The sequence below is a fragment of the Rhincodon typus genome, chromosome 37 (genome assembly GCF_021869965.1).
Source record: "Rhincodon typus isolate 14 chromosome 37, sRhiTyp1.1, whole genome shotgun sequence".
Taxonomy (NCBI): domain Eukaryota; kingdom Metazoa; phylum Chordata; class Chondrichthyes; order Orectolobiformes; family Rhincodontidae; genus Rhincodon; species Rhincodon typus.
The window spans coordinates 12835199-12847617 of NC_063368.1; the positions used below are offsets into that span (position 1 = coordinate 12835199).

The 12419-nt window shown below is 44.0% G+C and overlaps 1 protein-coding gene across 2 annotated transcripts in view; it reads right to left on the reverse strand.

The window, feature by feature from the left end:
* Positions 1–365: 365 nt before the first annotated feature.
* The window catches only part of LOC109937328 (nitric oxide synthase interacting protein), a 43556-nt gene continuing 31502 nt past the window's right edge, over positions 366–12419 (reverse strand). For both annotated transcript variants that reach the window (XM_048617446.1, XM_020535959.2), the window contains exons 5-9: positions 11168–11309; positions 8594–8712; positions 4316–4503; positions 2478–2586; positions 366–797 (exon numbers count right to left, since the gene is read on the reverse strand). In XM_048617446.1, the coding sequence (XP_048473403.1) occupies positions 726–797; positions 2478–2586; positions 4316–4503; positions 8594–8712; positions 11168–11309 (630 nt within the window). In that variant the 3' untranslated portion in view covers positions 366–725. The remainder of the gene's footprint in view (positions 798–2477; positions 2587–4315; positions 4504–8593; positions 8713–11167; positions 11310–12419) is intronic.

Genomic DNA, 12419 nt, shown 5'->3' on the forward strand with positions numbered 1-12419 from the left:
TTGAAGGATGAGGGCAGCCGACATATGGGAACACCACCACCTGCAAGTTCCCCTCCAAGCCATTCACTATCCTGACTTGGAAATATGTTGCCTTTCTTTCGCTGCCGCTGGGTTAAAATCCTGGAATTCCCTCCCAAATGGCATTGTGGGTCAAGCCACAGCAGGCAGACTACAGCAGTTAGAGGCAGCAGCTCACCATCACCTTCTCAAGGGCAACTAGAGATGGGCAGTAAAGGCTGGCCCAACCAGCAACACCCACGTCCCACAAATGAATAAAAAAAGAGAAACTGTTAACGTGGTGCATGATAGCTAAGCTTATGCCCTTGATCCACACTTCACCTGCCTTCATTCTAACAAAAGCAGAGTGTGAGAAGAGAGTAACTTTATTAAAATATATCAACAAAGCACGAATGTGTTTGGAAATAAAAAGTGACCAAAAAGATTAAATGACATTATGACTGGCTCCCTAGCTGGAGGACAGCCCCATAGTAACAGAAGTGGGAGTGACGGGTTGATGCACACCAGGGACTCCTGGTCATTCCTGTGTTTTCTTAGATTATTGTGCATTTTTTAAACAATTTGCAGAGGGGTTGTAGTCACCAGTGAATGTCTAAATCATTTGTAAAGTAGAGTTTAGTACAAAGTGTTGATGATGGGAGCAGGAAAATATCCACTTGTTCATTCAGGCACCTGATGGACAATGGGCTCCAATAACTGCTGTGTTGTTATGCCTGCATCACTGGCCTCGACTCCTTGGCTTCCAATTTCACTCCGGAACCTGCAAATCCAGTCCCGCCCTGTGCCCAAAGAAACAACTGGTTAGTAAGAACCACGGTCCGTCAATCTTTCCTTTGCAGTAGCTAAAAGGTGACAAATCCAAAGTCCTCCAGCAGAAAGAAGTTAATTATGTAGCATCCTCAGGATGTGCAAGAGTACTTTGCAGTCAATGACATTCCATATGCAAAAACAGAAATTGCTGCAGAAACTCAATAGGTCTGGTGGCATCTGAGGAGAGAGAAACAGATCTAACATTTCAAGTCTAGTGGCCCTTCAATTCTGGACTCGAAACATTAACTCCGCTTTCACACCACAGATGCTGCCCAATCTGCTCAATGTCCAAGTTTCACATTTCCAGCATCCACAGTTCTTTGATTTACTTTCTGTGTGCTACTGTTTTGAGAGCAATTCTTCTGCAGTTAAATAATTCAACCAATTTCCCACAACCAAAACACACACACACACACACACACACACACAGACTGTAAAAAGAGAGCCTGCTCTACCTTGCCTCATACAATAATGGGTTAATTTATTTTGGTCATGTTGATTTGGTGGTGGCCAGGTCACCATAGTAGTCTGGGGTCTTCAAATTACATCATGGGAACTTTAAAGCCCAGCTCAGAGGTCAGACAGGGCCCTGGTTTAATGTCTGAGTTGAAAGTTGGTACCTCAGACAGTGCAGCACTCCCTCAATATTGCACTGGAGTGTCAGTCTGTATTACGTGCTCAAGTCTCTGGCATGAGACTTAAATGCAAGACCTCTCATGAGGCAGGAGACAACACCGAGTGACGTTACTGTGAGATTTGTCATGTTTCATCCACTGACCCACATTCCAGTTCTTCACATGGTCACCATCGTGCTTCCTGATTCTGTTACCATGCAGAATTAAAAACTGTTATTCAGAACGTATGATCTAATGGAATTGTAATAAAATGGATAGCTTTCACAGAGCTACCATTCACGGGATAGGTTGTCCAGTCGTTTTCTGGGCTGATAAGAGCCTCTGGAATGAACTGCCAGCCGATGGAGTATGAACTCATTCTCTGAAAGCCTTATAAAAGGGAGTTGGATTAACAACTGAATCAAGTGTCAAGCATGGGAGGCGATGGCCTTGTAGCATTATGTGGACTGTTAATCCAGAAACCCAGATAATGTCATGGGACCCAGGTTCAGATCCATTGAGTTCAACTGAAGTCTGGAATTGAGAATCTAATAATGACCATTGTCGATTGTCAGAAAAATCCATCTGATTCACTGATGTCCTTTAGGGAAGGAAACTGCCATCCTTACATGGTCTGGCCTACATGTGACTCCAAACCCACAGCAATGTGGTTGACCCTTGACTGCCCTCTGGGCAATTAGGGACGGGCAATATATGCTGGTCTAGCCAGCGATGCCCTCATCCCATGAAGGAATGAAATAAAAACACACATTGCCAGTGTGCTTTGTTGAATTAAGTCTCAATCCACGCAAGGAGACAGAGAACTTTCCAAAGAAAAACTTATTGTCCCTCTATTTTGTTCTGTCCAGGCTTTGTCACCCCTGGGGATTATCCAGTTGCAGTGAGTAGGTTGGATGTACTGAACCATGATACAAGGGGTGTTCTAGTGTATTTTCCTGTGCTGCTATGCGGCACTCAGTCAGATCTGAAAAGGAACACACATGTGTACAGCTGAAACAGGACACTTTTGCTCACCCTTTGAATCGGGATGATGTCCTTCTCCGTCAGTTTCACCCCGCTGATCGGATCCACCATATCATGTTTAATCAGTTTCTCCACGCACTCCATGGTGACCACAGACCCTCTGCAAACCAGTTGGAAAAAAAACAATAAACTACATGAACGATCATGGTCCCCAGTGCTCAATCACTGACACCATCTCATTGCTGACTGAAACCACACTTCTGTCACAATGATGCCACCCTCCAACTAGGGAGTTAATGATAATGTCACAAGAACCAACAGCAGTGGTGGACCACATGGATTATTTAACCTGCTGCACCATTCAATATGATCATGTAATACAAAGGCACAGGCTAATACCTCACCTAGGGAAATGGGTTCAAATCCCACCATGGGGCAGCACGGGGTTCAGTGGGTAGCATTGCTGCCTGACAGCCCCAGGAACCCGGGATCGATTCCACCCTCGGGCGACTGTCAGTTTGGAGTTTGCACATTCTGTCCGTGTCTGTGTGGGTTTTCTCCAGGTGCTCTGGTTTGCTCCCACAGTCCAAACATGTGCAAGTTAGGTGGATTGGCCGTGTTAAATTGCCCATAGTGTCCCAGGAGGTCCAGGCTAGCTGGGTTAGCCATGGGAAATACAGAGTATAGGGGATAGTGTCGGGGGGTAGGGTCTGGATGGGATGCTCTTTGGAGGGGTGGTGTGGATTCGAATGGGGCCAAATGTCCTGCTTCCACACTGTAGAGATTCTATGATTCTATTCTGTGGTAGCTTGTGGTATTTAAAATCAGTTCTTTAGAAACATCTAGAAAACGAAGCTGAGAGTTTGGGGTCTTGTGACACAGTGGTAGCTCCCCTGCCTCAGGGCTATAGGCCTGGGTTCAAATCCCATATGCTCCAGAGATTTGCTAAAACATGCCTGAACAGGTTGGATTAAAACATGCGTAAAAGTGAAAATCTCAGTAACAGTAACCACAAAATTATCACTGATCATCTCTCATGACTGTTGTCTGAGTGTAATGGGGTCACAGGTTCAAATCCCACAGCCACTCATGGCATTTAAATTCAATTTTAAAAAATCTGTAACAGAAAGCTAATCTCAGTAACACTGAGACAAACATCAACAATTGTCATAAAACCCACAAGGAGGTGTGTGTATGACTAGTTTTTTTTTTTTAATGAGAATGAGGTGGCGCTATATCTCCAAATGACCAGATATATTCAAAACAATGTTCCTTCTGGCCATGGCGAGTTTAAGGCTCGCACTCTCCAGGTTTCTAGGCAAGTACCGGAGCCACTCCACCCTTCCTGATAACAGCAAATCTGTTTGGAGCCAAAGTTAAAGGGGACATGGACCACAAATGGACCTGCATGATATCGCTGGTCAACTGGCTACCACTGTTAGGCACTAGAAGCCAATCAACTGATAACGCTGTAGTTGATCCCTCAGCAATGTGAGGGATGGTAGATTTCCAGATCCACGGTCTTTCCTCTGCCAAAGGCAATGGAAAAATGAATAATTTGCATTTGTGTAGTGCCTTGAGACAAGGCCAAGGCTCGCCACAGGGAGTGGTTATCAAACAATATTCAATACTGAGCCTATTATGAAATATTTAAGTGACAACAAGCTCATGAAAGAGATGGTTTGAAGCAACAATAAAAAGGAGGACAGACAAGTTAGGGTGAGGATCTCCTGAGTTTAGATCCCAGGCAGGTGAAAATGTGCACGAGGGAAGAATGTGAAGAGCAGATGATTGTAGTTGGTTATAGAGATTAGGAGGGGGACACAGGGTTATGAATCAGGAATGAGGTGTTGCAGGAGGTGGTGGGCAGTAGTCCACAGGGCACTTACGACGGTCGAAGAACAGCACATGGCACAGAGTTTCCCAGAACATCCCGTGTCACCGCACAGACATAGCGCTCCTGCCTCGTGATCAGCTGTACGCGGTCCAGCTTACTGTCAACAGGCAGGAAATTGACAGGAATCAGGTCTTTCATCTTCAGAGGCTTCCCACTCATTGGGCAGTAGATAGTCTTATCCTGCAAGAGGCAAAAAAGGCAGCATTAAAATTCAGACACACTGTAAAGAGAGGGCTGTGTCAAGCTTATGGAAGAGTCCCTCATTTTATTCCCCATAGCAGCTCTCTCTCTCATTAATCCCAACTCCTGTCCCTATCTCAATAAGCCCTAATGAATATACATTACTTTAGAGATGAAATAGGGATGTAGGCCATTTGGCCCATTGAGCCTCCTCCACCATTCAATATGATCATTGCTTCAACTATCACTTGACCTCAACCCCAGTCCCAATTCTCTTAATTCCATAAGATCTCAAAAATCTTGGTCTTAAATATTTTCCACAATAGAACATCCACAACCGTGGGGCAGCATGGTGGCTCAGTGGTTAGCACTGCTGCCTCACAGCACCAGGGACCCAGGTTCGATTCCACCCTCCGGCAACTGTCTGCGTGGAGTTTGCACATTCTCCCCGTGTCTGCGTGGGTTTCCTCCGGGTGCTCCAGTTTCCTCCCACAGTCCAAAGTTGTGCAGGTTAGGTGGATTGACCATGCTAAATTGCCCATAGGGATGTGTAGATTAGGTGGTTTATAGGGGCCGGGTCTGGGTGGGATGCTCTGAGGTTCGGTGTGGATTTGTTGGGCCGAAGGGCCTGTTTCCACACTGTAGGGATTCGATGATTCGATGAACCCTCCAGGATAGAGAATCCCTAAGACACAAGACATTGGTTGGAGAAATTTCTCCTCATCTCAGTCCTAAATCATTGCCCCTTTATCCTCAAACCGTGTTCCTCTTTTTTCTAGGTTGGCCAGCCCAGGGAAACAGCCTCCCAGCATCTCCTCTATCAATCCCTTCATAATCTTGAAGCATTCGATGATATCACCTCACATTTTAGACTATCAAAGCAAGTTAACAAAAGACAATTCCTCATCCCAAGAACCAGTGAACTTTTGTTGTGACTGCATCCGAACTAAAATGGAGACCAAAACTGCACACAGATTCCAGGTGCAGTCTCACCAAAACTCTCAATTCATTGCCATTTGGCTTTCTGTGCTACCATCTCTCTAGAACCAAGTCTGGTATTTCTTTTCAAAACCTGTGCTGTAAAAGGAGCAAACTAGGGGACTGATGCGACATACGAGCTTTTCGCTATCCAGATGCATATGTTAAAAGACTTGAGCATTCACACATTCCCTGTCTACTTTCAACAGCAACTTCTTTTATTCTTGTATTCCAATTTGCTTGCAATAAAAGCTAACATGCCATTTGTCTTCCAACTGCTTACTAACTTACTCTATTCCTTGCACGAGTGTGCCCAAGTCACTCCAACATTAACATTTACAAGATCCACAATTTTTAAAACTAATTCTGCTTTACTATTCTTACAGCCAAATTGAGGAATCTCTCACTTTCCCACATTATGCTCCATCTGCCATATTGTTGCCCACTCACTTAACTTGTCAATGTCTATTTGAAGCCTCCTGTGTTCTCAATTTGTTTGATGTGTATGGTCCTCTGGAACAGTGCATTGTACATTTTCACAACCCTGGTCTGCACCTATCAGTGAGCCACCAATGGCAACCTTTCACTGGTAGTCGTTCCTTTGCTCTAAGTGCTATTGTACCTCACCAATATGACCCAAGTATTTCATCAAGTGTGGCCTGGAGGGTGCCCCACTCACACCTCAGCCAGACTGTGATGATCTCTAACAAGGGCAAAGAGATACAAGATAAAGTAAGTGGGGCTGAACTGGAGGATCGTGGGATGGAGAAGAATGGGCACGGCCAGATCAATATGCAGACCAGGAACAGTCAACATCAGTCTCAGCAGCAACGGTCTGCCCAAATCCTCAGTACCAAGACAAGGACAGTCAACTGGATGAGGTGTTAGGAGATACATGGGCATCTCTGGAAACATTTGAAAGAGACAGTTCCGAGGGAAGACACACTCAAATGTTGGGAACGGAACACAGTGTGTTAGGCGAACAATTTCTGATCTCTCACAACACAGAATTGTTTGCCCTGCACATTACACTTTTATAACTTAAACATTTCAATATTATCAGATGAACACTGTTGTGCCTCCAGCCCTGAGAAATCTGAACTGGCTTCAGATCACAATTTAGCTTTCTGTGCCACCATCTTTGCAGAATAAAGTTTTGTAGCTCTTTTCAAAACTCATGCTGTAAAAAGAGCAAACTAGGGGACTGATGTGGCATGCCAGCTTTTTAACATGTGCATCTGGATGGCAAAAGTCTTCAGCTTTCACACATTCCCTGCCCACAAAAATGAAAGTTTGCCTTTATAGCTTTCCACATTTAAAATGGGAATATCTTACGCAGATGTGACATTATAATTACAATGTTCCACCAGTGAGGGCAGTATACTGCAGCAAAACAGTTTCTGCCTCAATTAGTTCCAATATTCTGCATCACAACTTATCATTTTTCTTCTTAACTCTAAATAATATCAAATCACTTCATATAATGAGGGAAGAATGGACTCTCAGACCCCTCCTCTTAATTTCTCCCATCCTTTCTTCTGTCTCTGAACTCAAGGCACTAGATCCAATACAGATCCACAAGCACCAGCAGTTCTTCTCTACCTCATACAAGGGACGACTGCTTTCCATGCAGTCCCTATATTGTGACAGTGACTACCTTTCAAGCGTAAATTTACTCTAAGTCACTCTAGCACACCATGAGGGTGTGAAAGGCACTGTATAAGTACGAACTGGTTAGGCCACTTTTGGAATTATGCATTCAATTCTGGTCTCCCTGCCATAGGAAAGATGTTGTGAAACTTGAAAGGGCTCAGAAAAAATTTACAAGGATGTTTCTGGGGTTGGAGGGATTGAGTTATAGAGAGAGGCTGAATAGATTAATTTAGGATATCTGGTCGGGATGGACAAGTTGGACCGAAAAGTCTGTTTCTGTGCTGTAAAGCTCTATGATTCTAAGTCTTGCCTTTCTGTGTGCCTAGATAGGAATGGTGGCTGACTATTCAATTTTGGACAGCTTCCTATCCCAAGTCCCCATCTTCCTCTCCCTCTCTCACAATAGCTGCTATCAGTGGTTCCGGTAGTTAACACACTTCCTCCTCAATGCATAAATACCACCCACTCCTCAGTGCAAGCTAAAAATTCTTGCAAATGTGGAACTCAAAAAGGTCAGATTCAATTAAAGGTCATGAATCATATCATTATATCAAGAAGAGTAAATGTAGGAATTTAGGACAACTCAACAATTATTTTCGATCTCAGTACATGCGAAGTGACTACCTCTAGTCTTCAGGTATATAAAACTTGAACGCAGAAACAATGCAATAAGGTCACTCAACCCCCATTTTAAATAGGTGATGGTTTAGGAGGGACACAGGGTCCTGGGTGCCCTTGCAAGCTTGCTTTCAGTGGCCAGTGCGCAAATGCAACAAGCAATTAGGAAAGTAAATAGCATGTTGCAATGACCTTCATTGCAAGGGGGTTTGAATTCAAGAGCAGGAAGTCTTACTGCATCTGTACAGGGCATTGGTGAGTAGTGTATGCAGTTTTGAGTCTCCTTACCTATGAAAAGATATACTGGTCATCGAGGAAGTGCAGCAAAGGTTCACCAGACTGATTCCTGGGATGGCAGGCTTATCATACAAAGAGAGAGTGGACCAACTGGGTATGTATTGACTGGAGTTTATATGAATGAGAAGGGATCTCATCGCAACATATAAAATTCTGACAGGGCTGGACAGACTGAATGCAGGGATGATATTTCCCCGGCTGGACATCCAGAACAAGGGGCTACAAACTCAGGACTAGCGTTAGCCTGTTTTGGACTGAGATGAGGAGAAATTTCTTCACTCAGAGATTGGTAAACCCGTGGAATTTTCTAGCCCTGAAGGCTGTGGAGGTTGGGTTACTGAATATACCTAAGGAAGAAACAGAGAGGTCTCAAGAGACTAATGAGGCATGGGAAGAGCTTAGGAGTGTAGCATTGAGATGGAGGTTCAGCCATGATCATATTGAATGGCGGATTGGGCTTACCAGCCTATCCTGGGGGCGGGGACAGGAGTGTTGTTTGGAGCAAGCGGATCAAACCAGAATCAATCGCCTCGAAGAATCTTACCGGTTTTCTCATGGCAGACACTTTTGCCTCAGGAGTAAGTGACGGAATCCAAAAACTAGGCAAGTGCTTTTCATTCTCTGGCTGAATGGCTTCTGTGCTGGAACCAGCCTGGGCCTCCCCTAGGGATCAAAGGGCAATTCAGAGGGAAAGGGAAACAAAAAACAAAGACACTGTAAATGGTGCAGATTATTTCAACTTTCCAGCGTCGCTGGAGAGAGACCCTGTTTAGGAGTGGGGAAGAGGTCTTAAATCTCACTGCTGAGTTGCATTGACTTATCTCTATTTCTGAAGGAAGGACGCTGCAAAATCCGGCTGTTTGCATTGATGCCACGATCGAGTCAAAATGTAGCAAATACATCTTAAATCTAAAGCCCCGACTTCAGTCCGAACAGTGCTGCTACCTTTTGTGTTATATTATGTACGAGTTAGCGCAATGTAAGAAGACAGTGTTGTTGTGTTAATGTCACTAGGTTAGAAGTTCAGATGTCCAGTTCATCACTCAGGGGCACAGCTTCAAATCCAGAAACTGATAGAATGTCAATTCAGTAACCAATACATCTTACTACAACTTTTAAAAAGTTAGTTCTAAAAATCTGGAAGTGAAAGCTAATCTCAGTAGCGGTGACCACGTATCACTGCTTTCTTGCAAAACCCCATCCAATTGACTAATATCCTTTAGGTGAAGAAAATCTGCCACCTTTACCCGATCTGGCCCAAGAACATAAGAACTAGGAGCAGGATTAGGCCATTCAAACCCCCCAAATTTGCACTGCCGTTTTATATGGTCATAGTTGACGCCATCACAGCCTCAAATCCACTTTCCTGCCTGTTCTCCATAACCCTTCAACCCATTATTAATGGAAAAAAAAAATTGGTCTATCTCCTCCTTAAATTTACTCAACGTTCCAGAATCCATAACACCCTGGGGTAGTGAATTCCACAGATTCACATATAACATTGATTTCTTACTGAAAGTTTGCAATATAATTCTTCAAATGAATGCACTGGATTATATTTTACTGTCAATAACACCACAACCTTCCATTCACACATCTAATTATTCAACCAACCGGTTTCCATAATTCACAACATGCAACGTTTCGACTAAGATGGCACTTGCAGGATGTTGTATTTAATCTACACGTGACTCCTGACCCACAAGCAATGTGGCTGCCTCTTAACTGCCCTCTGAAATAACCCGAGCTAGCCCCCTCCCCCCGTCAGCACTGGGTCAATTAGGGATGAGCAACAACTGCTGGCCAGCAGCATCCACATCCTGTCAAAGAATTAAAGTATGGAAGAAATAAAGATAAGCAGCAAAAAGGAAGACAGTGATTAGCAGTGCTCCAAGGAGTCTTACAGCACAGGAACAGACCCTTCAGTCCATGCTGACCATAATACCTAACTAAACTAGTCCCACCTGCCTTCACTTGGGCCATATCCTTTCAAACCTTTTCTGTTCATGTACGTATCCAAACGTCTTTTAAATGCTGTAACTACCTGCATCCACCACTCTCTCTGGAAGTTCATTCCACACGAACCACAGTGTAAAAAAAAAAGTTGTCCCTCATGTCCTTTTCAAATCTTTCTCCTCTCACCTTAAAAATATGTCCCCTAATCTTGAAATCCCCCACCATGGGGAAAAGTTACCTGCCATTCACCTTATTTATACCCCTTATGATTTTATAAGCCTCCAAAAGGTCACTCCTCAACCTCCTACACTCCACTGAGAAATGTCCTAACTTATCCAGCCTCTCCCTATAACTCAAACCTTCCATTCCTGACAACATCTTAGTAAATCTTTTCTGAACCTTCTCTTGAAAGGCTTTGCTTCGGGATCTTTTACATTCACCAGAGAGGAGGGGTGGGACCTTACCGTTAATAGCTCAACCAGAAGGTGACACTCTCTCAGGGCTGCAACAATCTGCTTAAAGTGTTGTGTGAATTCACAACTTTCTGATTCTGAGACACGAGTGTAGCTCACTGAGCCCCTGCATGCTTACTAACACGGACTGGTCACACACCAATATAATATAAATAGTTATCCTCGGATGGCCACAGGTCTCCAGTTAAGAGTGCTTTTCTCATTCTTCTATCCAGGAAGGTCACGAGTTCAAGTCCCTTCCAAAGGCTTGAGCACCCTATCTACAGCTGACATTCCTGGGATGGGCCAGGTGCATATTGAATGGTCGGAGGTTCCAGCACTGAGCTGGGCATAGACGATTTCACAGTACCATTTTGAAAAACATGCAGGGCAGTCAGTCCTCCTCAGAAGATATTTATCCTTCAACGACATTATCCAAGTGGTGATCTGATCATTAAGCACATTGCTGTGGGTGTTTGTGGGAGCTTGCTGTGCATAAATTGGCTGCCACATTTTCTCCATTAAACCAGTTCAACAGAATTGGCTGTGAAGCAGTGCTTTAGGATATGCCCAGGGTATGAAAGGCATTACACAAATGCATATCCTTCCTACAGAGATGGACATTTTCACAAGCGGAGTGTTTTTCCAAATCCCCACCAGCAGAGGAACGCATTTCCTGACTGCACATCATCTACCCTGGGACAGCCTACCCTCTTTGGAGCTGAAGGGATTCAGCGGCTTGCTGACAATGGTCGACTCTTTCTCCAGGAATGCTTTGACTTTGGTCTCCTTCTCTGCCTTTGCCAGCTCGGCCAGCTCTGTTTTCTTGATGTTCTTCTGTTTCTCGTAAGCCTATATGAAATTAAAAGAAAAAAATTTTAAAATTCTAAATGCATATGACCGAAGCACTGAATCACACCCACAATTGCCTACAGAACAACAACGTCAGATGCCTCTTAGGTTGATCAAATGGGCAGGATATAGTGTAACAATTTGCACTCTGGACTTTGAGTTCAGCAATCCGAATTCAAATCTCGGTGGAACCATGTTTCATGTTGTCCTTGGAATTGTTAAATTTGGGCAGACGACTGGAAGATACCTGTGGGTTATTTGTTGCTGGAGGACCTTTTATGGGACACAATGATCCACTGCTATTGTCGTTGAATCCAGAGACTGAAGATTGATGTTCTGGGGACCTGGGTTCAAATCCTACCCTGGCAGATGGTGAATTTGAATTCAATAAAAATCTGGAGTTAAAAATCTAATGACGACCATGAAACCACTGTCATTAAAAATCCATCTGGTTCACTAATGCCTTTTAGGGAAGGAAATCTGTCAGTCATTCTTACTCAATCTGGCCTACATGTGACTCTAGACCCACAGCAACATGGTTGACTCTTAACCACCCCTCTGGCTGAATGGGTCAGTCAGTTGTATCAATCTCAAGGTCATCTAAGGAGAGGTACAACACCGACAAAAAAAAGCCTTTCCCAAAGTCACCAGGAGCATGTTCAGGTGAGATCACTGTGCTGTTTGATGTTATCCATAAAGATCAGAAATTCTGAACATGTGGTTAAGATATTTTATTCAATCAAAGCAATGTTAACAAGTCGAGCACTTTATCCAGTTCCCCTTCACTCTATCGAAAGACATGATTGACCCCAAAAAAATGTGAATGGTTTTTAATAGAATGGTACTAGCAATGGGATTTTAGCTACAACGTCAGGTTGAAGAGGCTAGAGTTGTTCTCCTCAGAGACTGGGCGGAGATCTGATCAAAGTGTACAAAATTATGACAGGTTTGGACAAGATCAGAGAGTCATACAGCACAGAAACAGACCCTTTGGTCCAACTCGTCCATGCTGACCAAGTTTCCCCAAACTAAACTAGCCTCACTTGCCGGTGTTTGGTCCGTATCCCTCTAAACCTTACCTATTCATGCACCTGTCCAAATATCACTTAA